The sequence below is a fragment of the Pneumocystis murina genome (genome assembly GCF_000349005.2).
Source record: "Pneumocystis murina B123 chromosome Unknown supercont1.2, whole genome shotgun sequence".
Classification (NCBI taxonomy): Eukaryota; Fungi; Ascomycota; class Pneumocystomycetes; order Pneumocystales; family Pneumocystaceae; genus Pneumocystis; species Pneumocystis murina.
In genome coordinates this window covers 536,906-564,161 of record NW_017802360.1, presented here as the reverse complement: position 1 = coordinate 564,161, position 27,256 = coordinate 536,906, and the positions used below count along the sequence as shown (strand labels likewise).

The 27,256-nt window shown below is 25.2% G+C and overlaps 13 protein-coding genes across 13 annotated transcripts; 8 read left to right on the top strand and 5 right to left on the bottom strand.

The window, feature by feature from the left end:
- On the bottom strand, positions 1 to 215 carry PNEG_04010 (hypothetical protein; the record flags this gene model as incomplete). Its single annotated transcript, XM_019757769.1, has 1 exon — positions 1 to 215. A coding segment is annotated over one exon (215 nt), but the record flags the coding sequence as incomplete, so codon positions are not given.
- Positions 216 to 436: 221 nt separating this feature from the next.
- PNEG_00830 (hypothetical protein) lies at positions 437 to 3,887 on the bottom strand (the record flags this gene model as incomplete). Its single annotated transcript, XM_007874546.2, has 2 exons — positions 3,667 to 3,887; positions 437 to 3,624 (listed from the first exon to the last, which is right to left on the bottom strand). The coding sequence occupies exons 1-2, from the start codon at positions 3,707 to 3,709 to the stop codon at positions 437 to 439; spliced, it is 3,231 nt and encodes a 1,076-aa protein (XP_007872737.2). The 5' UTR covers positions 3,710 to 3,887.
- An 828-nt stretch (positions 3,888 to 4,715) lies between these two features.
- Positions 4,716 to 5,878, bottom strand: PNEG_00829 (hypothetical protein; the record flags this gene model as incomplete). Its single annotated transcript, XM_007874545.1, has 2 exons — positions 5,753 to 5,878; positions 4,716 to 5,719 (listed from the first exon to the last, which is right to left on the bottom strand). The coding sequence occupies exons 1-2, from the start codon at positions 5,820 to 5,822 to the stop codon at positions 4,716 to 4,718; spliced, it is 1,074 nt and encodes a 357-aa protein (XP_007872736.1). The 5' UTR covers positions 5,823 to 5,878.
- A 1,813-nt stretch (positions 5,879 to 7,691) lies between these two features.
- Positions 7,692 to 9,017, top strand: PNEG_00828 (dimethyladenosine transferase; the record flags this gene model as incomplete). Its single annotated transcript, XM_007874544.1, has 7 exons — positions 7,692 to 7,787; positions 7,838 to 7,870; positions 7,916 to 8,064; positions 8,111 to 8,204; positions 8,250 to 8,604; positions 8,645 to 8,832; positions 8,871 to 9,017. The coding sequence occupies 5 exons, from the start codon at positions 7,692 to 7,694 to the stop codon at positions 8,541 to 8,543; spliced, it is 666 nt and encodes a 221-aa protein (XP_007872735.1). The 3' UTR covers positions 8,544 to 8,604; positions 8,645 to 8,832; positions 8,871 to 9,017.
- Positions 9,018 to 10,311: 1,294 nt separating this feature from the next.
- PNEG_00827 (hypothetical protein) lies at positions 10,312 to 13,474 on the top strand (the record flags this gene model as incomplete). Its single annotated transcript, XM_007874543.1, has 8 exons — positions 10,312 to 10,531; positions 10,598 to 10,819; positions 10,867 to 11,209; positions 11,253 to 11,350; positions 11,394 to 11,458; positions 11,505 to 11,632; positions 11,675 to 11,801; positions 11,847 to 13,474. Exons 1-8 carry the CDS (start codon positions 10,395 to 10,397, stop codon positions 13,472 to 13,474), a joined length of 2,748 nt encoding a protein of 915 aa, XP_007872734.1. The 5' UTR covers positions 10,312 to 10,394.
- A 150-nt stretch (positions 13,475 to 13,624) lies between these two features.
- PNEG_00826 (hypothetical protein) lies at positions 13,625 to 14,859 on the top strand (the record flags this gene model as incomplete). Its single annotated transcript, XM_007874542.1, has 6 exons — positions 13,625 to 13,661; positions 13,704 to 14,025; positions 14,074 to 14,568; positions 14,614 to 14,656; positions 14,700 to 14,789; positions 14,830 to 14,859. The coding sequence occupies 6 exons, from the start codon at positions 13,625 to 13,627 to the stop codon at positions 14,857 to 14,859; spliced, it is 1,017 nt and encodes a 338-aa protein (XP_007872733.1).
- Positions 14,860 to 15,657: 798 nt separating this feature from the next.
- PNEG_00825 (hypothetical protein) lies at positions 15,658 to 16,840 on the top strand (the record flags this gene model as incomplete). Its single annotated transcript, XM_007874541.1, has 5 exons — positions 15,658 to 15,817; positions 15,864 to 16,072; positions 16,111 to 16,210; positions 16,256 to 16,425; positions 16,466 to 16,840. 5 exons carry the CDS (start codon positions 15,658 to 15,660, stop codon positions 16,838 to 16,840), a joined length of 1,014 nt encoding a protein of 337 aa, XP_007872732.1.
- Positions 16,841 to 17,018: 178 nt separating this feature from the next.
- Positions 17,019 to 18,332, bottom strand: PNEG_00824 (hypothetical protein; the record flags this gene model as incomplete). Its single annotated transcript, XM_007874540.1, has 7 exons — positions 17,019 to 17,092; positions 17,142 to 17,314; positions 17,359 to 17,506; positions 17,552 to 17,750; positions 17,795 to 17,895; positions 17,942 to 18,059; positions 18,109 to 18,332. 7 exons carry the CDS (start codon positions 18,330 to 18,332, stop codon positions 17,084 to 17,086), a joined length of 972 nt encoding a protein of 323 aa, XP_007872731.1. The 3' UTR covers positions 17,019 to 17,083.
- A 562-nt stretch (positions 18,333 to 18,894) lies between these two features.
- On the top strand, positions 18,895 to 19,422 carry PNEG_00823 (hypothetical protein; the record flags this gene model as incomplete). The annotated part of the gene is made up of 3 exons (XM_007874539.1): positions 18,895 to 19,002; positions 19,048 to 19,270; positions 19,325 to 19,422. The coding sequence occupies 3 exons, from the start codon at positions 18,895 to 18,897 to the stop codon at positions 19,420 to 19,422; spliced, it is 429 nt and encodes a 142-aa protein (XP_007872730.1).
- A 542-nt stretch (positions 19,423 to 19,964) lies between these two features.
- PNEG_00822 (hypothetical protein) lies at positions 19,965 to 20,665 on the bottom strand (the record flags this gene model as incomplete). Its single annotated transcript, XM_007874538.1, has 4 exons — positions 19,965 to 19,994; positions 20,039 to 20,143; positions 20,186 to 20,471; positions 20,526 to 20,665. The coding sequence occupies 4 exons, from the start codon at positions 20,663 to 20,665 to the stop codon at positions 19,965 to 19,967; spliced, it is 561 nt and encodes a 186-aa protein (XP_007872729.1).
- Positions 20,666 to 21,341: 676 nt separating this feature from the next.
- PNEG_04262 (hypothetical protein) lies at positions 21,342 to 21,942 on the top strand (the record flags this gene model as incomplete). Its single annotated transcript, XM_019757785.1, is given in 7 exon segments — positions 21,342 to 21,367; positions 21,433 to 21,457; positions 21,521 to 21,538; positions 21,614 to 21,675; positions 21,811 to 21,829; positions 21,856 to 21,905; positions 21,915 to 21,942. Coding segments are annotated over 7 exon segments (228 nt in total).
- Positions 21,943 to 23,182: 1,240 nt separating this feature from the next.
- Positions 23,183 to 23,938, top strand: PNEG_00821 (hypothetical protein; the record flags this gene model as incomplete). Its single annotated transcript, XM_007874537.1, has 4 exons — positions 23,183 to 23,226; positions 23,283 to 23,388; positions 23,435 to 23,802; positions 23,855 to 23,938. Exons 1-4 carry the CDS (start codon positions 23,224 to 23,226, stop codon positions 23,936 to 23,938), a joined length of 561 nt encoding a protein of 186 aa, XP_007872728.1. The 5' UTR covers positions 23,183 to 23,223.
- Positions 23,939 to 24,073: 135 nt separating this feature from the next.
- PNEG_00820 (hypothetical protein) lies at positions 24,074 to 26,584 on the top strand (the record flags this gene model as incomplete). The annotated part of the gene is made up of 6 exons (XM_007874536.1): positions 24,074 to 24,307; positions 24,358 to 24,486; positions 24,536 to 25,149; positions 25,195 to 25,826; positions 25,870 to 26,240; positions 26,282 to 26,584. 6 exons carry the CDS (start codon positions 24,074 to 24,076, stop codon positions 26,582 to 26,584), a joined length of 2,283 nt encoding a protein of 760 aa, XP_007872727.1.
- Positions 26,585 to 27,256: the final 672 nt, after the last annotated feature.

The window sequence follows — 27,256 nt, the reverse complement described above, 5'->3', positions numbered from 1 at the left end:
CCCAAAACCTGTTCCTCCTTAATCTCATCATTTCCTGCCGCTTGTCCTGCTGCTTGCCTCTTAACCGGCTGTGCCATCGCCGCCTCTTTCTGGGCGACTTCCTCTACCCATCGCTTGTCCCTGAGTAGCATATGACTGGGTGAATCAAATCTAAATCTTGAAATAATTCTTTCAAAATAACCATACATTTTAATTTTTTTATGATAAGCATACATTTCCTTAATCTTTTATGATAAGCTTGGACTTTACCCTATAAAGCAAAATTGCGGGGTAAAAAATTGTGAGGGTAAAATTGCGGGGTAAAATAATCAAAATTTCAATTCGCAATTCTTGATGCTTTATTAAAAATTTATACATCAATCTTCTACATCTTATATATTATATATAAACAATAGATATATGCAGACTTTCATTATTATGGCTTTTTTTATTCATTTTATAACATTCCTATAACCATCACTCCCAATAATATTATTTTTACTATCTCTGGAACTCTCATTTTCATTCCTTCATTCTGTTTCGCTTTTCCCTCTTTCTCTTCCTCTTTTTGTGTTTCTGTTTCTTTACTTGAATCACTCGTACATCTCGTAGGTTTGCATTTTCGCATCGACGTCAATGTCACCGTAGATGTCACTGTAGATGTACTTGTCATCGTACTCGTATGCAACGATGTACTCGTCATCCATATATCTGTTGTTTGAGGAAATGCACATTGTTCTGTTACTTTCCCTCCATGTATTGACTTTGTAGCTGTTGTAGTCGTTGTCGTAGTCGTTGTTGTAGTCGTTGTTGTAGTCGTTGTTGTAGCCGCTGTAATCATTGTTGTAGTCATTATCTCTCTCATTATTAATGACACCGTACGATATGGTGTAACTTTTAATCCTTCTATTCCTTCACACAACTTATCTATTTCTGTACAGACCGCATCACACTTCGGGCAATCCTTTCTAAACCCGCACTCTCCTTTCAAACCTTTACATTTCTCTTTCAATCCTAAATACAATTCCAATGCTTTTGCCGTTTCATCAAATGCCTTCTTTTCTGCTTCTGATACTTCTCCACTTACAAATGTTCTTCGAACAAGTATAACATTACTCGTGTTTGCCCCTCCACTTGGTGCTGATCCTCCTGGCACTGCTGGTGCTGGTGCTCCTCCTGGTGGTGCCGCTGGTTCAGTTGCACTGGTATTCTGCACCTTTGATCCTGCATCTTGTCCATCTTTCCCAAGTCTTGATAATAGTAACTTAACTTCCTCCGAAAATTTTTCTGATTCCTGTTTCACTTTTTCGTATTCATCTTTCTTCTTCTTTAATTCATCTTTCTCTTTACCCAGTTCACTTTCTAAGGTTGGACATTTTTCTTTTACTTTTTCAACCAACTTTTTGCAAACTTTTTCCTCAACATCCTTATCTTTATCAGTATTACAAAAACTATTGAATTTCTGATTCCCTGAATTTTTCCGCTCACTACAATGCTTTCCCAATGCTTTTTTACATTCATCATCTTTGCCTAAACTACCTTTCAATTCATGCGTCAACTCATCCTCCAATTTCAACTTTTCAAAGAATGGTCTGCAATTCTCTTTCAGTTGTAAACAGACTCCTTTTTCATTCCCATTGTCTCCTTTTTTCAACTTATCTGGGCAATTTTCCATAAGTTCATCACAATATGGATCCCATAATATGCAGATTTCTTCAACCAATGTTTCATTCCCATTTTTACTTTTATTTAGAATATCATGTTTTTCTATGTTGTTTTTAAAAGCATTACAATGGTTTTCAACTTCTGAAACCATAAATTTACATGTCTCTTCTGGTAAAGCACATGAAACACCAAATGCATTAGTTCCTCTTTTAAACAATCTATCACATTTTTCCTTCAAAGCTTTCATACAATTTTGAATATTCGTTAACGAATCACTTTTATCTTTTAAAAAATCATATTTTAGTTCTTTTGTAACTTCCAAATATTTACAACGCTTTTTTAATGTAACACACTTTACATTATTTGAACCTAAATCCTTTAAAATACCTTCACATTCCTTTTTCAATTCAACACAGTCCTCTTCTTTAGGAAAATCCCGTGCTTGATCCAAAGCTTGTTCTAAGTCTTTCGATAGAGTAAAAATAATTTCTTCAAGTCTAAGACATATTTCTTTTGGTCGAAGGCATATTAAAAAGTTCTTAATATTACTATTTGCAAGTGCTACACATTTCTCCATTACTATTTTTTGACATATTTTAAGCTTTTCATCTTTCGATTTTAAATTGTATTGTTCTTCGACCAATTTACTTTCAATTAACTTAATAAATGATTGTTCTTGTAGCTTTTTACTATTTGCTTGATTTACATTTTTACATCCTTCAAAAAACCTGTTTTTGCATGTACCCGCAATATAAAAACAGTTTGTATTAAAATCTGAAAATTCTCTGCTACTAAATGATGTTGAAAGCCTATCCCGAGGGATTTCATTCCCGAATATATCATCTTGAAAATGTGTAGAAAATCCAGCTAGATAAAGCGTCATTTTAAGCTTTCTACATTTATATGTTATTTCTGATGCATCTTTGCATCTTTTCTCTATGTTATCTTGACATAATTCTTTAAGTTCAGGACTCAGAAATTTAAAAAAATCACAGCTTTTGTTGAATACATTCTTGCATTTACTTTCTGAAAAACCTGGGTGTATGTTAGACATATAGATTAAGATGTTGTCCAGTGTTGTTTCCAAATTTTCAATATATATTCCTTTATCTTTCATTTTTTTATAAAAATCTTCCAGTTCAATCTTTAACAACGTTTTTTCTGGCTTAATTGGATTATAATCTTTTCCTGGAAGCTTATATGTAATATTCTTTTTCTCGCATAACACCTTCAATTCATTACACTTTTTTTCACATTTATTTTTGAGAAAATAACAGCTTTTGAGTTTTTCGTAACATTGTTCTTGCAATTCGTTATCATTAAGGTTAATATTTAAAGAATTGCATGAATAATTAATATATTTATTTAATTCTTTAAAAGATCTTTCAATTTGAAAACATCCAAAGATGAAATTAATGCCTTGTTGAATCAATATTGGACATATTTCTTTCATTTTTTCTTTAAAATCATCATAATTAGCAATACTATCACCGACTACATGAAAAATAACTTCATGCATCAGTTTTAAATGCTCAGTTCTTTGATAATAATCTCCTAAAAAATAACAATATTCTAAAATATTTTTATTTAAATCAGATAAAAACAAACATTTTAGAAATGTTTTATCGATATTTATATTATCTACATATCTTTGTGATTGTATATAAAGGTCATCAGAAAGTTGGTCTAGATTTTTTTGAATATTTGGTTTTAGGTCTTTGCATTTTTGTCCTTTATCATTACTATTACAAATTTCCTTAATATTAGTATCCACTTTATTTAATTCTGGATCTATATCTTTTAATTCTTCACAATATTCCTCAAGTTTCGCTTTGCATTTGTTTTCATCATTATAATCTTTTTTTAAAATAAAAGTATAAATATCTTCTTTAATAATAAAATCTTTAAACGACGGATTTACTGCATTTTTCTGAGAGCTTCTAATACTTAAGTCTACGTTTTGATTTCCATATATAAGAGCTAAAAATAATTAAAAATGAAAATAATCAAAAATATAATTACCAATTAAATTTAATATTGCTATCAGTATAATTTTATTAATCATAGAAAAAAAGTATCTTCTATAGCTTTTTTCCCCTAAATATATAATATAAATATTCGCAATATGCTTTTAACTGAAATTCGTGAAATTTAATGCTTATTTTAAATGGTTATCAAAAAGATACAAAATTTTACGATTTTGATAAACCCTAAAAAAATATAGGAGAAACCGTTAAAAATAAAAATCATTACAACTCTTGATTATAAATTTTAAATTTTTATTTTTCTTATTTTTTTCTATATTCTTTCTCATTTTATTCAATAATCTTTTATAAAATAATATATATATACATTTTGTTTTATTTATTAACTTTGAATTTTTTTACAATTCATTCATATTTTTATACCTTTTTTAATACTATAATTATCATTCTTAAATTCAACGTTTTTCTTATTTTTGACATTTCTTCATTTGAATAACTAATTTTTAAATCTTTTTTAATTACTACATTGTTTTCAGTATTTGTTTATAATCAAACCCTTTTTTGATCTTCACTTTTAATCAAAAAATGCTTCGCTAATAATCTTTGGTATGCACCTCTGATTTCATTCTATATATTTTCCTGTCCATTTTTATTTATACTACTTAAATTTTTCCAAAAAGTTTATCTCGTGGTTCATCTATGACCAATAATCATTGTATTTTGCAGGGCCTATACCAAAATGCAGCACAATTGCGCAAAAAAACGTAAAAGTGCAGTCTTGACAATTACATAAATCAAACAAAAATAGAAAAATAATATCCAGTTACAAGGATAAATGTTAGACAAAGGAGAAATGTTGACTGCGAACTGCAACTTTATCACGGTGTAATAAAAATTAACGAAAAGTTTAAGACTCTCATTAACCCTAATCCCTTTCAAAAACTCAACTCGTATATCTTAGAAAATGTTCTCATAAATCAATTTCTTTTAGATGTGTATATTAATTATATCCAATAAAACAGGAACAAATAAATCATTACTAGATACTTCTATATATTTGCTATTCTTACAAAAGATTTTCACAATTTAAACAATTATCCATACTCCTAATATCATCCCTATAATTGCACAAATCAACCCTGCCTTCTGAAATCCATCTACACGAACACCGTGACCTTTTTCGGCTGGAGTCAAAGATCCTTCAGGTGAGAATGTCACCGTCACTGTTTCTGTAATTGAACAAAGAGATTCAGTATCTTGATCTTCGGTATTCGGCTCCTCATGCGTAGGCTCTGGCTCTTCAGACACTTCTTCATCAGATGTTGGCTCAGCAGGTTCAGGCTCTTCAGTAGGTTCAGGCTCTTCAGTAGTCTCTGGCTCAAGTGTTGATTCTTCTAGTGTTGTTTTTGTAGGCCTACCCAAACAACATGTTTTTGTCTTTATTAATGTTCTTATATAAGTATGTGTATACTGTGCTGTTTCTGTTACCACTACTGTTGATACAGTAAGTACAGTATGAGTCTTAGTAAAATCTGCTTCAACGGGTACTTCTGTAAAGGTAGAACTATCACTAAATTTTGAGCAGCTCTCTTGAAGTTTTTTGCATGATTTTGATAAAATGTCCTTGCAATGTTCTTTTAAATTATTACATTTTTCAATTTCTCTTTCGCAAATTTCTTTAGTAAAAGTAGTAATTGAATCTAAATAAGTTTTTTCAGATCCACACATTTCCTTTAAATACTTTAATAAAGTATTACATGGGTTTTTTTCGGGACATAAAGAACGTGAATCACCTGCACTAGCATCTGCATTCAGATTGTTTTTAGAAAGAGAGCAAACCATTGCCGATAACTGTGCGCATTGTTCCTTAGTAAAGCCTGGTTTAAGTCCAGCTAGAAATGCTCGTCCCACAATATCGTCCTGTTTTAAATTTTTTACAAGTCGCTCCTTATGATACCTTTCAAGTACTCTGCGGGAACTTTCTTCTAGTTCAGATGCTGAACCCATTAACTCATAATATAAACCAGATGAAAATTCATTGTCATGATCATTCTGTAATTCATCTTTTAAAGTGGAATCATGCTTAAATTCTAAAAAAAATTTAAAAAAAAAAAAAAAAGTACCTAAAGCACGTGTATTTTTTGAAAAGACAGATGCTATAACAGTAAAAGTGATAAGAAAAAATATTTTCATCTATTAAATGATATAAAAAGAATAAAACTTGCTATTTTTATAAAGGGTGTCTTTTTGACATCCAAAAATCGTGAATTTGAATGTTCCGATCTGAAAAATTGAAATATAAAAATCATAATAAATATATAAATAAAAAATATATAAATAAATATATAATAAATAAATGCAAATAAACATAATAACCCGTTTTTTGTCTTTGTATTTACTATTATTACTATTTCTAATAAATATATTATTTTTCATAAATTTATTTAAAATTTTTATATATGATAAGATATAAATTTTTTTTGTACTCTTAAAAGAATTATAAATTTATCAAATTTTTAATATCCTAAATATATTTCTTGGAGTTGTTTTATTCAACTTTTTCTTTATTTTATAGAGGGTTGTAATTTTATATATTGTATTTTAAACAATTTTATCAATAATATTTTTGCTGATATTACCATTTATACATATCATTAAAATTGTTTAAAAAATTTTTTAATTCTTAAAAGATTTTTCTTTTAAAGTTTTTTTAAACAGATTTCAGGTTTTGAATTTCTTTGTTGCTTATATATATATTCTTAAATGTTTTACCATATAAAAATTATTTTAAATTGTCTATCTTTTATACTAATATTTGCAAAAATGTATTTAAAGTTTATTTATTTGCATATTCAAAATTCTTTCTAATATAGTTCATATATGTTTAAAAATGATTTTGCATTATTAACGCTTCTTTCTAAAAAGACATTAATTACATGATACGAAAAATGGTATAAATATTTTAAAATGTTTATTTAAAAGTCTAGGGTAATTTTCAAAAATGCGTAAAAAACCAAATATCAGGAACAACCATTTTATTTATTTTATATTCAATAGTAAAAATACAGTTTTAAAAAGTTTAAAAAAAACAAAAAAATCTTAATATAATTTAATTAAGCATTAATCAAAGTAATATTAACTATAATTAATAATTGGAAAAGACAATATACTCTAGGTCTGAAATCTTTTAAGAATTTGATTTAAGTTTATATTTAGAGAACAATTCATTAATTTTTCTAACTTACAAATATGATCTTGAATATTTGCACATTGCTTTATATATCATTGTTTTTATTTCAATAAATTAGATTATTTTAAGGCTGCTGTAATTATTAGTGAAATATTTAGAAGTAAATAAAACAGTGAGATTATTGAAAATTTTAATACATTTGAAAATATTGGAAACATTTATATTAACTGTTAAAGATTTAGAAAAATGTATGCTTAAGGGATGAATAAAAAAGTAACCATTATTGATTTATCATAACATTTAAGATAAAATTTTGTTAAAAATCTTATTATTCTGTGAACATCTCGTTAACTGAGTTGAAGTAAAACACGATATTAAAATATTAATATGCACTTTAAATAACTAGAAACTTTGACCATTTTTTCATTATTAAAAGCAAAATAATCAATTTTAATAACATGAATTTCTTGTGTGAAATATTTAAGCTATGATGGAAGAATTTTTAAAAGTGTAGAATTTTAATATATATAGGTTATATGAAATGTTTTTTCAGAGTAAATTATATTTATAAAATTTAAAATACTTAAGTAATTATATTAATAATTATATTCTAGATATTTATATAAATATATCTATATTTGAATTAAAAATAATTTCAAAATTTTCGTTAATTCTTTATAAAAATGTTAATTTTTTGATATATTTTTTTTAAAAAAAATAATTTAACAAATTTAATATCAAAGCATTCGGAAATCTATTTTTTAAAAAATATAAAAATTATAAATTTTAATTTAAGGAAAAAATTTAATATTTGGAAATATTTATATAATTGTATATGCAATACTTTTTTTTAAATTGTTACATCTTTAGACATGGGAAAATATAGGGAAAAAAATAATACTATGCAAAAAGCAGTATCTAATAATATTTTTAAACTTGATAAAGATATTGGTCAGCATATTTTAAAGGCAAATATTTACATAATTTTTTCATTCATACTAGATTCTAATATTTCAAGAACCCTTTAGTTATACAAGGAATTGTTGATAAGGTCATTGTTAATATTAATATATAGTCTAAAGATTAAGTAATATAGGCAGATCTAAAGCCTTCTGATATTGTACTTGAAGTAGGGTCTGGAACTGGGAATCTTACTATCAGGATTTTACAAAAGGCAAAAAAGGTTATAGCCGTTGAAATGGATCCACGTATGAGTATGGAACTTATTAAACGTGTACAGACAATGTATAATTTATCATTATATTGCCTTTATTGACATTTTTTTTTAAAGATCTGAACAAAAACGTTTGGAAATGATTCTTGGAGACGTTATTAAAATTGATCTTCCATATTTTGATGTCTGTATATCTAATACTCCATATCAAGTAGATTCTATTATTATTATTATTAATGTTATTAATATTGTATAGATTTCTAGTCCTCTTGTTTTTAAACTACTCAGGCAAAATCCTCCACCTCGATTAGCTATACTAATGTTTCAACGAGAATTTGCAATGAGACTTCTTGCTAAACCTGGTGATTCTTTTTATTGTCGTTTGAGTGTTAATGTGCAAATGTGGGCCAAAGTTACGCACGTAATGAAAGTGGGAAAAAATAACTTTAAACCTCCTCCTCAAGTAGAAAGCAATGTTATCAAGATAGAGCCAAAAGTTCCACCTCCGCCAATTAGTTTTGAGGAATGGGATAGGTCTGTAACATTATAAGTTATCCATATTAACTAATATTTTAAGCCTTCTTCGGATATGTTTTATTCGAAAAAATAAGGTACCTAATTTTTTTAATAATGAATTTTCTAAATTATTAGACTATTTCATCTGGATTCAAAACATCTTCTGTACTTAATATGTGCGAGAAAAATTATAAGATATGGTGTTCTCAAAATAATATAACTATGGATAATATTTCTATAAAAGATAAAATTGAAAAAGTATTAAATTCTATAAATTTTACTAATAAACGAGCTCGAAAATGTAACGAAAGTGATTTTTTAAAGTAGGTATATTTTAGGTTTTTTTTAAAACTAATGTCAGATTATTGTATGCATTTAACAAAGAAGGAATTCATTTTGCTTAATTATTTATATTAATAATTAATATGTTTTTTTATTTTCTATAATGAGGATAAAATGGTATTTTATAAAATTATCTATATATATATATATATGGATAATAAATTTATATTATGACACTAAAGAAATATAAAGATTTATAATTGATAATTGTAAATAAAATTAATAGATCATAAAAAATAAGTAAATGTTTTTATTATTTTTAATTAGAATATATAAATTGGATTTAGGTTAATTTTTGAATCATTTAATAAATGTATTATAAAATTATAATAGAATTTTAAATAGAAAATATTATGGAATATATAATTAATAATCTATCCAAAACAGTAAATATATATTTAAGCCGATTAACTTAGATTATAATAATTATATAAAAAAAGTAATGTTTTCTAATATCTATAAAAAAAACATTTTTCTATATATTCTATAAATATTTTTTTATTTAATATAGATTTTATTATTTTACAATAATTAGAATATTTTAATTTATATATTATTTTTTTAGTGAGAAAAACGGACCTTCGTGGTCCATCTGGTCAATGTAGGATTTTTCCGTAAATCGATGGTTCAAAAATACTCACTATTAAATAGTTGAAACGATACAGAGAAGATTAGCATGGCCCCTGCACAAGGATGACACTGCTTCCAAAGAGAGGAACCCATTTTTTTATTTTAATCTTCATTTTATATGAAATGATTTTTATGAATTTAATTTAAATTTTATACACTCAAAATGTAATGGAAATAATGTTTTCCTCTTGATTATTGTAAAGTTTTTCTATTTTTAAATAAATTTATCTATAATCACAAAAAAAGCAGTTATAAACAATATTTTTTTTCTAATATGAATATCATTTTACTAGTGTTATAGTTTATATTATTAATTCAAGGTTGGTATATATAAAAAAATATGGCTGAAATAAAACTTAAATTTATAAAAATATTCCAAAATATTTTCAAGATTGTTATTTTTTAAAAATTAAATCTTTAAATATAATATATATATATATATATTGATACTTGTTATATATTATTAACGTCTTTTTTGACTATATATATAAATTTCTTTAAATGAAATTTGCTTGACATGTTAAAATCTATTTTGAAATTTAAACAATTGCCTTGAATATTCGCATATTTTTTTTGAAAGAAAAAATCATAATATATAAAATATAATTTATTATTTTTTTTTTGAATATACAAATCTCTTTTATAGATAGATAATAAAATAGTCTAACAATTCTTATAAAGAAAATTATTAATTATTTAAAAGAAAATAATAAAAATAATGATTTAAATAATATGCGAATTAATATAAAACAAAAAATTTTTTAAAAACTTGAATAATTTAAAAATCAATATTGAAAAAAAATAAACGATAATTATGATTTAAAAAATTATTTTTTTTAAAAAGGATTCTGAATGAAATATATAAATTTAAGTAAAATTTCTAAAAAAATACATTTTTTTATTACAAGAGAATATGTCTATTCGTAGAGATTTCCTTACTGCACAAGCACCAGAGAATTATGTTGCTGGTCTTGGAAGAGGTGCAACAGGATTTACTACAAGATCTGATCTTGGACCTGCTCGTGAAGGACCATCAGAGGATGCAATCAAGTAAGTTTTCTTAAGTATTTTATTAGTAACTGTTTTTTTTGATGCAATTTGTTTACATTTTCACAGAGCAGCTTTAGCAAGGCGAGCAGCAGCTCAACATCCCTTTAGATTTTCTAGTTTTCAGGATTCTAGTGATATAAAGGATGACGAAGATGATGATCAATACCAGGATCCTGAAAATGAATATTGTCTTTTTGCTGGAGCTCCTTATGATGCTGACGATGAAGAAGCAGATCGTATATGGAGTGAAGTAGACCAAAAAATGGCTCAAAGAAGGAAATCTCGTAGGTAAAACTCCAAAAATACTTGTTTATTTAAATTTATAATATATAAAGGGAAGCTAAAGAGCGTGAAGAAGCAGAACGTCTTATGGAAAGGCCAAAAGTTCAGGATCAATTTGCAGATGTCATACAAGGATTAAGTACAATAACAGATGATGAGTGGCTAAATATTCCTAATGTTGGGGATTTAACTGGCAAAAAAAGAAAAAAAATTAATCCGAGAGAAAGATTTTATACAATTCCAGATTCTCTTATCTCTCGCGCGAGTCAGATAGAACAACTAGATACTAGTATTGATGTTACAGAAACAGATACCGATTTTAATGATGGGAAAATGACAAATTTTGCAGAAATTGGCGCCGCGAGAGATAAAGTTCTCGGACTGAAATTAGATCAGGTAATCATATATATAATCATTCTTTATTAATATTTACTATAAGATATCATCTGATTCTGTTACTGGGCAGTCTACTGTTGATCCACAGGGATACTTAACATCAATAAACTCTATGGCTTTAAAAAGTAATGCCGAATTAGGGTATTAATATATTTTATTTTTAAAAAACTACTTAATATTTTAGAGATATCAAGAGAGCTCGTTCTTTAATGCAATCTCTGATAAAGACAAATCCAAATTCTGCTGCAGGTAATTAATAGTATTTTTGCGTTCATTTTTATTATTAATATCTTAGGATGGATGTCTGCTGCTCGTGTGGAAATTGTAGCTGGAAAATTACAGCAGGCAAGAAATATTATTGCTAAAGGTTGTGAAAATTGTCCTACAAATGAAGATATTTGGATTGAAGCTGTCGGTCTTAATGTATATCGTATTTATTACTTGAAAATTATTTACTATTATTAGAACGTTCAGACAGGAAAAATAATTATAGCAGAAGCTGTACGACATATTCCAAATTCTGTAAGACTATGGCTTCAAGCTATAAATTTAGAAACAGATATTGAGTCAAAAAAAAGAGTTATCCGAAAGGGTTATATTTTTTTATTTATAGGAATATTTATTAATTTTTTTATAGCTATTGATATTATACCGTATTCTGTTAAGCTTTGGAAAGAGGCAGTAAATCTGGAAGAAGATCCTGGAAATGCTAAAATTTTGCTTGCAAGAGCCACTGAACTTATTCCTTTATCGACTGAATTATGGCTTGCTCTTGCACGTTTAGAAACATATCAGAATGCTAAGAAAATCTTAAATAAAGCGCAAAATACTATTAAAACAAGCTATGAAATCTGGATTGCTGCCGCTCGTTTAGAAGAACAACAAGGAAATGATCCAGATAAGGTTATAGCAAATGCATGTCGTCGCCTTCAGCAAAATGGCGGAATGTTAACAAGAGAACAATGGCTAGCAGAAGCAGAAAAATCCGAAAAAGATGGTGGTATTAAGACTGCACAAGCTATTATTAAAGCAATTTTGGGTCAAGACTTAGATGAAGAAAGTAAAGAATCAACATGGATTAATGATGCACAAAATGCACTTTCTCATGAATGTTTTGAATGTGCGCGTGCAATATATGCGTATGCATTAAAAGTATTTCCGAAAAATGAATCGATATGGAGAAAAGCTATTTCTATTGAGAAATCATATGGAAATGTCGAGTCAGTACATGCTATTTTAGAACAAGCTTTAGAAGAATGCCCGCAAGCAGAAGTAATTTGGTTAACATATGCAAAAGAAAAAAAAAAAATGGGTGATATACAAGGAGCTCGTGACGTTCTTGAAAGATCATTTTTGCATAATCCTAATTCCGAAGAGATCTGGTTAGCGGCCGTAAAATTAGAATATATTAACGATGAAAATGATAGGGCTAGAGCATTGTTAAAAGTTGCGAGACAAGAAGCTAATACAGAACGTGTCTGGGTAAAGTCAATTACATTTGAACGTCAATTTAATAATATGGATGTTGCTCTTTCTCTTGTAAATGAAGCATTAACGTTATTTCCAAATTATAGTAAATTTTGGATGATGAAAGGGCAAATATATGAAGATTTGGGTGAAGTTCTAAAAGCTAGAGAAACATATCAAATGGGAACAAAATCTGTTCCAAAATCTGTTCCTCTTTGGATTCTTCTCTCGAGGTTGGAAGAAAATACGGGAAGGATTGTTATTGCTCGAGGCATACTAGATCGTGCTCGATTTTTATGCCCTCAAACACCTGAACTTTGGGTTGAATCTATAAAATTAGAACTGAGAACAAATAACATAAATCAAGCAAAATCCAATATTGCTAAAGCTCTTCAAGAGTGTCCAACAAGCGGGCTTGTATGGTCAGAAGCAGTATGGATAGAATCTAGATCTCAAAGAAAAACTAGATGTGCAGATGCTTTAAGAAAATGTGAAGATGATCCTTATATACTTACTACTGTAGCAAGAATGATGTGGAACGAACGGAAGATAGCTAAAGCTAAAATATGGTTTCAAAGAGCTATTAAATCTAATCCTAATGTTGGCGATACATGGGCGTGGTACTACAAATTTGCATTGCAGCATGAATCTATAGAAGCGCAGCAATCTCTTGTTTCAGAATGCGTAGCTGCAGAGCCATCACATGGAGTGGTTTGGCCTACCGTTTCAAAAAATATACGAAATTCTAAATTTACCATAGAAGAAATATTGAAAAATGTTGCAGAAAAAATTTCTTAACCATTTTAATTTTTTTATAAATTTACCTTAAAAGATATATAAATATCTCTTTTGTAATTTAGGTGAAGATATATTTACATAATTTTTATTCATTTTAAAAATAAACTTGATTTTATCATCGTTTTATTTTCTATCTCATTAAAAAAATCAATGCCATTTATAGGGATATGTGGTGATATTTGTTCTGGTAAATAATATGGAAATTATTCGTATTTTATAATTATTTTAGGAAAACAGACTATTGCCAATTATCTAGTAGAAAAAATGAATTTTTCTATTTTAAAATTGCAAAATAAAAATAATGATAGCTTCAAATTAAGTAGTTTCAGTCCTTTATCTAATAACTCTAAGTGCCTATGTAAAGAAGAAGGAAAGACATTTGAGAATGCAATTCAAATGCTTAATTATGTGACTAGTCATTGGAGAGAAAGATTTGTAACTATAGATATTTTTACTGAAGAAGTATTAAATATATTTACTAAAAGGCCTTTTTTCTTATTTATCAGTGTAAGCTCTCCAATAATGCTTAGGTGGGACCGCTATAAGAAATGGTATGTTTTATTATAAGGAATTAAACCTATATTTTAATTAATATTAAGCTATAAATATCGGAATTCACATTTACTTACTTTGGAACAATTCATTCAGCAATCAGATGATTTCTTTTTCAATTCAGAGCGTGGAATAGTTCATTTATTTAATAAGGCTCAAATAAAAATTATAAATAATTATAATTCTATACCTGAGTTTTATAAAGTTCTTCATCGCATTGATTTAATTAATGAAAATCGGTTTCGTCCTTCTTGGGATTCATATTTCATGTATTTAGCATCTTTAGCAGCTCTTAGAAGTAATTGTATGAAGAGGAGAGTTGGCTGTGTTCTTGTCCGAAATAAACGGGTTATAAGTACAGGGTATAATGGGACACCTAGAGGATTTATCAATTGTAATCAGGGCGGATGTAAAAGGTGTAATGAAGACGGAGGAAGTGGGCAAGATCTTGAGACATGTTTATGTCTTCATGCTGAAGAAAATGCATTACTAGAGGCAGGAAAGGAAAGAATAGCCAATGATTCTGTGCTTTATTGTAATACGTATTATGTTTTTTAATATAACAAACAATTGCTAATTTCTAAAAGTTGTCCATGTTTAACATGTTCGATTAAAATAACGCAACTGGGAGTATTTTTCTTATTAGATCTGTTATTATTTTGACTGCTTTCAGGTTCGTGAGGTGATATTTAATTGTTCTTATTCAATGGATAATCAATCATCAAAAATATTTTCTCAGTCTGGAGTTATTTTACGTCAGCATGTAATAAATTTGATTTTTTGAAAAAAAACTAATTATATAGATTGTATCTCAAGAAATAACGTTTTTTTAAATATTATAATAAATGATATTAACTTATTTAAAATATCTTGAAAAAATTTATCATAATTTGTTAGAATTAATATAGATGATTTTATAAATTGTTTAATTAAAAATTTTCTAAGTATTTAAAAAACTGTTCTTTCAAAACAGAAATATATAATTATATTAAAATGTTTTGTTTATAAAAAAATGAAATGTTTAAATTATAAAAGATTATATTTCATAATATATTCTACTACAAAAAATTATAAATAGTGAACTGTTCGCATAAAAGTATTCTTTAACAATTATTAGTATTTAAACTAAGTTTAAATGCAATTTTATTATACATACTTATTGAAAAAGAAAAATATAAAACTAGATACAATGTTATGAAATTTAAAATAACAATTTTTCTATGAATAATGTTTTTTAGAGAAAAAATTTATAAAAACATCAATTTTTTTAATCTTTATATAATTAATTTTTATAATTTTATTTTTTTTAACAAAATTATTATTTAATATATACAATAAGTTAAAGCGTTATATAAAAATCCATTTTTATATATAAATTTGAGGATAATTTAATATGTTTTTTTATTTTAATAACTATAATCTATATATTTTAAATATTAATGTTTAAAATTATATTCCTAAATATTTTCGAATGTTAAAAATTATTATATAGAATAAAAAGTCTTTTTTAGGTTTTTTTTCAACAAAAATTATTTCTTTTTATAAGTAAATCATATACAACCCTATTAAATGATACAAACTTAAATTTATTTTTATAATTACCATTAAATATAGTACATAAAAGTCACAAAATGTCACGGGTTGATATAGACCCATTGTTAAAAAAATTGCAAATAGCATTAAAAACTAAGTGGACGCAATATCAAATAATAGTAACCGATTTTATTAGTGGAAAAATGAATAGAGAGGAATTTGATCAACAAATTAATTTGATTCTTGAAAAAAAATATTGTTGACTACTTCTAGTTTATTGAAAAATCTCTAATTTATACAATAGTTCGTCTTCATAATGAAATATTACTCACGATTTATACTAATGCTATGTGTGATCCTCCTGAAAAATCATGTATTTTTGGGTGGACTAAGAAAAGCAAAGAATATCAACGGATAAGAGTTAATGATCAAAGAAAAGAGCTTAAAAGTGAAATAATGAGCCTTCATTATCGTGATAGATTGCGAATTAAATCTATTAAAAAAGCAAAAATGGTAATTGAGAGAATATAATACATTCTAATATTTTTTAGGATTCCCTAGGAAGGTCGTTAATCTCATCTAATACGTTGTTTGAAAGTAGAATAGCAAAACTTCCTAAAATGCCGCTTTGTAAAGATAAAATATTTACAGGTGAAGCCTTAATAAATAGATGTAGAAATTAATTCAATACAGCAGATTATGCAAGTGACATTCAAAGAGGATACCATGTTCCTTTAAGCTGTGATTCCATGGAAATACCTGATATTGATAGTTTGCGTGAAAGAAGTTTAGCAATTGCTTTAGAAAGTGGACTAATTGGAGGACTAAAAGAAGGCGTTCCTGAAATTATTCTTGCTGGACTTGAAGTATACCTATTTATTTATAGATTAAAACTTATTATTATAGTATCATCTAAAAAATGTTTTGGCTATAGTCATTGCAAAAGTTAGATTTCAGAATTTTAGGAGATCCACTCATACTGAAAACTTAAATAATTTTATTTTATTCAATCCAAATAAGCCTAAGAGGAAACAAGAAATAAAAAAGTATTCATCATTAACTATACAAGAACTTGGATTGGCTTTTCAATTGGCACCTTTTTCCTTAGTTGAAACACCTCCTCCTATTACTAGAATATGGGCTACAACATTAACAAATAATGCAACATATCAAGATAATAAAGTAGAAGAAACTATATTAAATGTAATAAAAGAAAATCCTAGATGTAAAAAAAGATTTGAATTAGCATTAGTTTTAGATGAGCTACTTGCTGGAGTGTAATCATTTTGCAACTTAAAATTTAAATATTTAATATTTAAATATTGTAATAAATACACAAATATGTTATCAATCTAGACAGCTTAATATTATGGAACATATAAAAAGATACAATATATAATATTCAATCACTAATGATTATAACGAATAAATATCTAGATATTTATAACCATCTATAGATAAATATATTATAGATATATTTCTCTATAAGTTTATATAAAAACAAAAAATCATAATTAAAAAGAATCATAATAACTAAATTTAGATTAATATTAAATTTTTAATAAAATGGAATTTTATGAACCAGTAATTTAAATGGATAGTTTCTATTTTTCATTCGAAAAATATGTAATAAAAAACTAAAAATAACGAATTGGAATATAATCAATAAGATAATTAAAGCTGTTTGTTTTCTTTTATTAGCAATCTTGGGCGTAAAAACTGTTAATAATATTACAGTAAACATTAATATTAGATCTATTCGAAAATTAATAAATAAGTCAAATAAAAAAAATCTTCACATGTTACGACAATAATATGAGATTCTATACCATATTGTGCATGAGAACTTCTTAAAATATAGGAAGGAGAATTATCGTCCTGACCATTAAATGGAGATTTTCTAATTTTAACAAGCATATACCCAGAATTAAAAATTAAAATGCAAGCCTATAGAAACTATTAATATATTTAAAAAAAAGCAACCAATCTGACCAAACTAAAAATTAGCCATAATTCTTTCCTACTCATAATATAAAATATAAAAGAATGTGTTATTTTAAAAAAAAGTAGAGACAAAAATGCAATAAAACTATAGAAAACTATTTTTCCATAATTTAAAAATTGAACAATATGTATTGGTTCATTGATTTTTTGAGAAATAGCTTGAGCTAGCCATTCAGAAGAAATATCTCTAAATTTAATAAATAATATAAATAAACTAATTTATTAAAATACCCGTCCCTAATATTCAGCATAAGAGGTTTACTGTTTTTTAATGCAGCAGGTCCTACAGTCGCTGGATATACTATGATCGTAGGAATCTTAGTTAATTGCAACTACATAACAATTTAATATAAGAAATATAATTACTGATGATATTACTTGTGCAAATATGTTTGCATTTTCTAAATACTCGAGAACTCCAAAAAATAATGTTTTAGATTTAGGATGTGTTTTATGTCTTGATTTTGCAATAAGTCTAAAACTTGGATAAAGTTTTCTACAGATAAAATCAACAATAACAATCTAAAAATAAAAAAAATAATTACTTGCATACATAACAGTTATATTCTATGCTATTTGTTGTAAACATAACAACAATAGAATAGTTTCTTGGTTTTGTAAGAATAGAATAAATACTTGTACCATCTAATTGAATTATTCCATTATTTGATTCTGCTCTTTTTAAAAAGTCTAGAACAAGATCTTGTGTTGAAAAAACATATGAAAGAAAGGCTAATATTAGGTATAGTTTTTGCAAATTTATTCTCATTTTAATCTAAATGCCCAAAAAAAAATAAAATTTCTAGTTAACGATATATAATATTAAAAAATTAATAAACTTGTTAATTTCTATTTATTTTAGAATCTAGAAATAACTATTATTCAAGTCATATTTCTATTATAATAAATAGATTTTATTAAGAAGAACAGATCTTAAAGCATGATTATTAAAATGAATGTATTTATTTTTGTAATATTACGATTTATGTATTATCTATGTTTTTAAAATATATTTATTTTTTTAATTTTTATCAAGTATTATAAAATCTTGAAACATATTTGATTCTTTTTAAATAAAACAAAGTTGAGTTAAATAATTTTAATTTTTTTTTAAAAAAAATATATAATATAAATTTAGATTTAATATTTGATTTTAATATATAATTTATATTAAGACAACACATTAAATAAATTCAATTTTCATCTTTTAAATATGTTATAAAAGGAAAAACTTATGATTTTTTTTTGAACTATAGATTAAAAACTTTATTATACCTTGGTTTTTGATATATTTCATAATTTTTTTAACTTATTTAAAAACATTAAATATAATGAATAACAGAAAAATTTTATGTCAAATTTGCAATAACCAATATGGAAAATATATATGTCCTCGTTGCAATCAGCGATATTGCTCTTTGATATGTTATCGAAGTCAGGTTTTTCATTTAAGGTTTATAAAACTTATAATTTTTATATGATAGATACATTTGAGATGTTCTGAATTTTTTTATAAAGATAATGTAGAACAAGAAATAAAAAACAGGAAAATAACAAAAAAAGAAAAAACTGAAGTGTTGCATTTTCTTTCTAAATATTCATATAACGAAGATTTTAAAAATTTTAAATTTTTAGATGATAATAAAAAATTATCTGAAAAAATAGAAAAAAGTACTTTAAAAAACAGAATGAAAGATATAGATGTAGGTGAATTCTCTAGAATTTATATTTATGGGGAATCTGATTTATTTTATAATATAGAAAATGCATCTTTTGAGGAAATATGGGAACGGCTTGAATCAAATGAAAGAGAAGAATTTGTACATTTAGCAATGGCTTATAACAATGATGTCAGATAAATATAATGGTTTTGAACTAGATGTTTTTAAAAATAATTTTTGTTTTCTGTATAACATATAAATCAATTCTATAATTTATAATTCTTAATACAAATGATTCAATATTGTGAATCTTTTGCATTTTATTATGCATGTCATTTAAGATAGAGGATTAAATATAGAAGGAGAGTAACATTTTTATTATAAAGTATCTTATAAGATTCATAAATAATAAATTTGTTTCTTAATATATAAAATATATTAATCAATTATAAAATTGAAGAAAAAAAACATATTTGTTGATTTAAACTAGACTAAATTATAATAAAAAAAAATAAATCTTATTAAAACTGTAGACATGTAATATTCTGAATTATTTTAATAGTTGAAACAAAAGTATAATATAGATAGATAACATCTATAGATCAAGACTCTCTATTTAAAGAATTTCAGTGTCATATTTATAAGAGTAATGTAAATAGAAAGAGTTGACGTAAAAAAAATATAAATAATTAATATAAAACGTGTTAATTAAATAGTATAGATTTAAACCAAAGTATGATTTATATTTGAAGTAAATCAAAATCATCGAGCTTAATTTGTTAATATTTGCTAAAACCAGCAATAATATACATACTTTATCATTATATTTTGCAATATTCCTTTTAATTTTACTTGAATCTACCCAAGTTATAAAATCTTCCATGTTCCTAGTGACAAAAAAAGCTGGATCAGTGATAACCTTATAATGCATTAACATTTTTCTAACTCTAAAAAAAAATACCTCAGGACCTATACGAACATGACCATGTTCAACATATTTAACTGCAGTAGAAACAGTCTCGCACATTTTTAGTCTACACATAACAATAGGAAGTCTTCTACGACAAAATGCAGATACTGTAAGTTTATTTTCTACATCAGAAAGTTTTGATGTACTAGTTAAAAGGCCCATATCAAAAAGCTTTTCCAGCAACATTTTCTTATAAAGATCACCGAAAGAATCCTTTAGATCAAGTAAAGATAACTTGTATGCTATTTTTTTCAATAGTCCGACAAGCTGATTATATCTAAATTCCCGACCTTAAATATTTTTATAAATCTATTTCTCTGTCAAAGCTTACTTAAAATAATCTTCTCTTTTTTGAATATGATATCGTCTTATAACATTTACATCTCTGTGATTATTATCATCTTTTTTGTAGTTTAAAAAATCATGCTTTTTAAGCAGTTTTTTTTCATGATATTTTAGTTTCCTCAACATATTTTACTGTTATTTCCCAATATTTTTAAAAATTAGATTTTATTTAAAGATTTGTAACAATATTTTCTATAAAGATATTAATCGAATTTTTAAAAGCCGTTTCTAAAAATCTTTGGATTTGTATTTATTTGATAACAAATTGCTAAAAAAATCGAGTTGATTTTTAAATATGAAATTTTTATTTAAAAAACAGAAATTATTTAAAATTTTGATAATTAACTATTTTTTAAAGTTTTATATGCAAAAATTTCAAAAAAAAAGTCTTAAAAATGAAACTATTAAAATATTCGATATTTTTTAATTATTTTAATATACATATTTATATGTTAATAACAATTTACATAAGTTTTTAATTTCATTTAAATAAAATGGTTTATTATTATTATTTAGTTATAAGAAATACTTTTATGTTTTATTTATTTTTAAAGGGACTTTAAGATTGATATTGAATAGAAAAAACATTTTATTTACGAATTATTTTTAGGATTTAATATTATTTAAGAAATATAGGCTAACAATTAGTTTTCTTTTTAAATATTAACAAATATATTAAAATGTAATTTAAATTAAATAAATTTTATTTAATTATTAATATATTTTATGGTATTATCTATTAAATGAAATTTATAATTAATCAAAATACATTATTTAGAATACTGCAGTAAAAAAGATATTTATGGCTACTAGCACTATAAATTTTATGTTTTTCAATATTTTGTTTTCATAATTTAACTAATTTAGATATTGTAAATTAATTTTTTGTTTAGAATAATTTTAAAATCATTTTTAAAAGTATCAATTAATATTTTATTTTTTCATATATTATTAAAAATTTATATGTATGTATTTGTTTAGATTTTTTCTAGAAATTTTGTATATAAATATTTTGAAATAATGTTTTCAATAAAAATTATATATATATTTGAAAACTTGATCATTATTTAATAGATCTTTGATTTTTACAAAATAAAAAGGCAATTAATTTTTATTAGTGTTGATATTTGTTCCTAGTAAATATTTAAATATGGGTTAAGATTTTTTAATATTTTTAACGTTTAATTTAAATCTATTAACATTTTTTCAAAAATTTATTAAAACTTTTGTTAAAACTAAAATATAATTTTCTTTAAAAATTATTTTTTAAGTATAAATTCAAAACATTATGTATTTTAAATAAGTCATTATTATAGTTAATTTTACAAATAATATATATCAATATTTTAAACAATAAATTCAAAATGTATTAAAGTATCGGAAAAATCCTTTATTTTAAATGAACATTTTTAAAAACTATTATCTATGTATATTAATATTTTTAAGATAATATTATAATATTTTTTACAAGTATATTTTAAAAATATTCAAGACCTTTGAACATTTCGATTTTAATATGATAGATGAACATGTATTACACTAACTCAAAATCATTATTAATCAATATAGAAACAATCTATATTAATCTATATTTAAAGTTAAAGTCATGTTTCTTTGCATTTACTAAAACTTTTTTTTTTCCAACATATTTAAAACAATTAATTACACAATAGGAAAATCAATACTTTACTTTAAAGAAGATTTGATTTACAAAATTTTAACACCAAGAATTAATATCTCTTAGTTTATTAATATTTTATCGAGGCTGAAATGTTCTAATTGAAAAAAATAGTTGAATTTGTTGATGAAAAAGTTGTAATTTAAAAATATATTTGACAATAAAATATTAATAAATCTAATTTCAACAAATAAATAACAAAAAAAATACATAAAGAATCTAAACATAGATTTTTTAAAATAAAACAGAAAAATATTTCAGAAAAGACAATGCAGTGCACTTTTTGAAATAAAGGATCATTGGTAAATTCAATCGCACGATTTCGTTTCCAATATATGTTAATAAAGATTGTGTTAAGGCATATTTAGAAAATGAGTTATTATGTATTGTGATTCTTAAATTAGTTGCTTCTATTTAAAGAATAACAATTGATTAGATTTGCATAGAAAATATTTTTTTTGTAATTCAAATGCTAATTGCAATTTTTATGATTTAAAAAAATAAATTTTTATCTAGAATTTTTAATTAAATTTCTTTTTATTATTTTTGATAGAATTTGCATCTAAATTTAGTAAGTATTTTAAACATCTAAATACCTATATACATGTTTTCCATTAAAAAAGAGTTAATTCTAATTTTGATTTAACTTTTTTTATTTCTTCAAGACATTTAAAATACGGATCAATGTCTTCAATAACTAATACAACAAATAGTCATTTCCAATTGTGCTTCTTTGATGAATTATTATTCTTTTATTTATAATATATTTAGCTAAAAAATGCTTAAATAAACACTCAATTTTTCAAAATATTTTCAAATAACCAATGTTTTAAATTTATCTCTTATTTACTTATTAAAGATACAAAAATCTTAAATAAGAACTAGGGTTTATATTAAGGATTAGGTTTAAAAAGATAATCAACGTCAACGAAACCAGCTGTTAAAAAGTTTTAAGAACATACTAAAAAGATTTCCTAAAATCTTTAATAATTAGGAATATTAGAATATGGTAGGTCATATGTAGAAGATATAAAATAGGTTTTTTTTACTAACATACTTTGATAGGGAGTTGATAAAGTAAGCCGTTCTATAAAGAAAAAGAGTAGAACGGCACCTAAATCGGAGAATATTTATATTAAATTACTAGTTAGACTGTACAGGTTTCTAGCACGTATGCGCCTCCTTTATATTAAAAAATAAATTTATGGTTTTGTAAGGTCGTACAGGGTCATCATTTAACCGGACGATACTTAAGCGTTTATTTCAATCTCGTGTAAACCGTCCTCCGCTTTCGATATCTAGGATTATTCGAGCGCTGAAAGGCATAGAATGCACTGATTCCAAAATTGTGGTAGTTGTTGGAACAGTTACAGATGATAATCGTACGTTGGAAATCCCTAAATTATCAATTGCTGCACTGCGAGTTACAGCATCTGCGCGTGCCCGTATTCTTAAGAGCGGTGGCGAAATTTTAACTTTAGATCAGCTGGCTATTCGTGTGCCTTTAGGGAACAATGTTATTTTGTTAAGAGGAAAAAAGAATACTAGAGAAGCGGTTAAACATTTTGGAATGGGTCCTCATAAGGTTTATTTCATTTATTTTATTTTTAAATGTTTATCAATACTAAATTATATAGCATAAGAAACCTTATGTTAGAAGTAAAGGAAGGAAATTCGAAAGAGCTCGTGGACGTCGTCGAAGCCGAGGTTTTAAAGTTTAAAAATTCAAGGTCTGAATAGAAATTTAATATTATACAAGATTTAAACTATTTTTTTGTTATAAAACCTCTTAGTAAATATAATTTTATTTTTTTAATTTATATTTTTATAACTTCGTAACGAAATCTTTACGAAGCATGACTTGTTCACATCTTCTGCAAATTCATACTCCAGATGCAATACAAAATATTTATAGCAGAGAATGCACACAATGCTTTGATTCTTGGGATAATTTATTAGGTATTGATGTATGTCTTTTTTGTTTTAATGCAGGATGCTTGGACAAGCAAAGGCATCATGCACTAACTCATTTCGAACGAACACAGCATCCACTTGTTGTGAATATTAGAAGGATAACAAAAAATATGGATGTAATGTTATAAAGAATTTACAGAAAGAATTAAAATTGATGTATAAATAGCAAAGAAACAAATCTTTACAGAAACAAAGAAAATTGGTTATTGAAGAAAAGATTGAAGCATATGATATTCAAACATGTGTTAAGTGCTATTCATGCAAGATTTCAGATATATGTGATGAATCTGGTCATGTATTTCTTATTTTCTTCAGTGTAAACGATAATAGTAACTTTTTCAAAGTTAAAAAATGTTATTGATTCTATCTTATCATCGCCTTCATCTATACAGAAAAATGAAATGAAATCATGGGAACAGGAAATAACATGTTGTGAACATGCATTTTCTTTGTTTCAAGATGAACGAGTCAATGATTATCGACTTTTTTCATCATGCATCCAATGCGATTTAAAAGAAAATTTATGGTTATGCTTACAATGTGGAAATGTTGGTTGTGGGCGTCGTCAAAACATTGGAATTGAAGGAAATGGGCATGCGTTGTTGCATTTTGAAAAAACCTCGCATCCTATAAGCGTTAAACTTGGAACAATTACACCAGAAGGAACAGTAGACATATACTGTTATCTTTGTAATGATGAAGTCCTTGATCCAGACCTTCCGGCCCACTTAAAGCATTGGGGGATAGATATTAATGAACATGAGAAAGTAGAAAAAAATTTAATCGAGCTTCAACTTGAGCAAAATATGAAATGGGATTTTGTTTCTTTTGATAGTAATAGCAAAAATGAAAAATTATTATCTGGTCCTGGGCTTGTAGGTCTTAAAAATTTTGGAAATACATGTTATCTTTCATCTGTTTTGCAAGTAATATTTTCTTTTAAGGTATTTCAGGAACGGTACTTATAATATTATATGTCATTTTTCATTAGTTAATTATATAGATATATGTCATCTTTTCAAGAACATCCACTACATTGCAAGTTTTCATCTCCATCTTTATGTCTTGAATGTCAATTAAATAAAATAGCAGATGGACTTATATCTGGACGTTATTCTACTTCTACAGAAAATATGAATTCTTTAGAAAGAATAAGATATGAAAATGCAATAACACCCTCTATGTTTAAGATGCTTGTAGGGAAAGATCATCCTGAATTTTCTACTATGAAACAACAAGATTCCTTTGAATTTTTACTTCATCTTTCAAAATTAATATCTCAAAAAAGCCGTGCATCTAATTTATATGATCCTACTACAGTCTTTCGTTTTCGTATTGAGCAACGATTACAATGTCTTTCATGTAAGTGTGTAAGATATAGTTCACACGATCAAGATAACATTTCTCTTTCTTTTCCTACAAAAAACGATTCTGATGATGAAAGTATTCTTAAAGAAATTACTCTGGAAGAGTGTCTTGATTTATATACTAGTGATGAAAGTATCGTATATTTCTGCAAAAGTTGTGGAGAAAAAGGAAATGCTAATCGACGAAACCTATTTTCAACTTTCCCTGAAATTTTTGTTATTAATATTCAGCGTTTCGAATTAGTAAATTGGGTTCCTAGAAAACTGGGTATTTATTTGTTTCTAATATTTATATTATTTATAAAAAATAGATGTATCTATTATTTTTCCTGAAGATAAAATTAATTTAGATAAATATTTATTTGAAGGAATTCCATCTAATGAAAATGTACTCTTTGATGATCAAAAAAACTCTTTATCTAATGAGCCGTTAATTAATATGGAATATTGTAAACAGTTGCATAGCATGGGATTTACATGGGCACAATCTAAAAAAGCACTTATAGAGACAGAAAATTCAGGAGTAGAAGCAGCAATGTTATGGATTCTATCTAATAGGGATTCCTTAAATGATGACAATACTTTTGAGTCAGTCTTTCCTAAAATAGATGACAAACAAATAAAAATTTTAGAAGACATGGGCTTTACATCCTCTCAAGCAAGAAAAGCATTAAAAGAAACTGTATGCATCTATTTTTTTCATATTTTTCTGATCGTTTTAAGGATTCAAATACAGAACGTGCAATAGAATGGTTATTTTCACATCCAGATGATAATATTAATGATTTTGAAATAAATAAAAATGGTATGACAGGCCTCAATAAACTTCCAGCAACATACAAATGTCAAGCGATTATTTGTCATAAAGGTGGAAGTGTTCATGCGGGACATTATGTAGCTTTCATTAAAAAACATATTTTTGATAAAGAAGAATGGATTTTGTTTAATGATGAGAAAGTAAGCCAAGTCAATGATATTAATGAAGCGCACAAAACTTCATATATATATTTTTTCCAAAGAATTTAAGACATTTTTAATTATTATTTCATAAATATTTATTATAATCTGCGTTGTCTCTTATGGGATTTTTAAATTTGATGTTATGAACATATAATTTAGTTGAACTCAAAAGCTTTAAGTTAAGTTATTATTATTATAGATATATATAATGTTCTATTAAAATTCAAATGTCAAATCTTAAGATTGATTTTTTAATATATGTATGAAAAATATTTTAACTGAAAATCTAAATTATCAGTTTAGGATATTATTAAGTCATAAGATTTATAAAAAGTCATAAAAATTGTTTATAATTTTGAAGATTAGGTGTTTAATTAAATTTTTAAAAATAATATGATATATAAAACTTTTTAAAAAGTATAAATTTATATATTTCAAATATTTTAAAAAAAATCTTAACAAATAATTATTAATATAATATTAACTAAAATATAACATTTTTAGTATTCTGAAAACAAATACAATCATTTAATCCTATTTTTTAAACAAAATAAGCCTTTTTTGTATTTTTGATATTAAATATGATATTTAAAGATTCGTGTTCTGAAAAAATAGAAAATCCAAAGTAAAAATTATTTAAACATAATATCTATTTTATTGATTTATTGCTTTATAATATTAAATAAGGGAGTTTGGATTTTGTTTTAGAAATTAAAAATTTAAAAAAAATCAAAACTA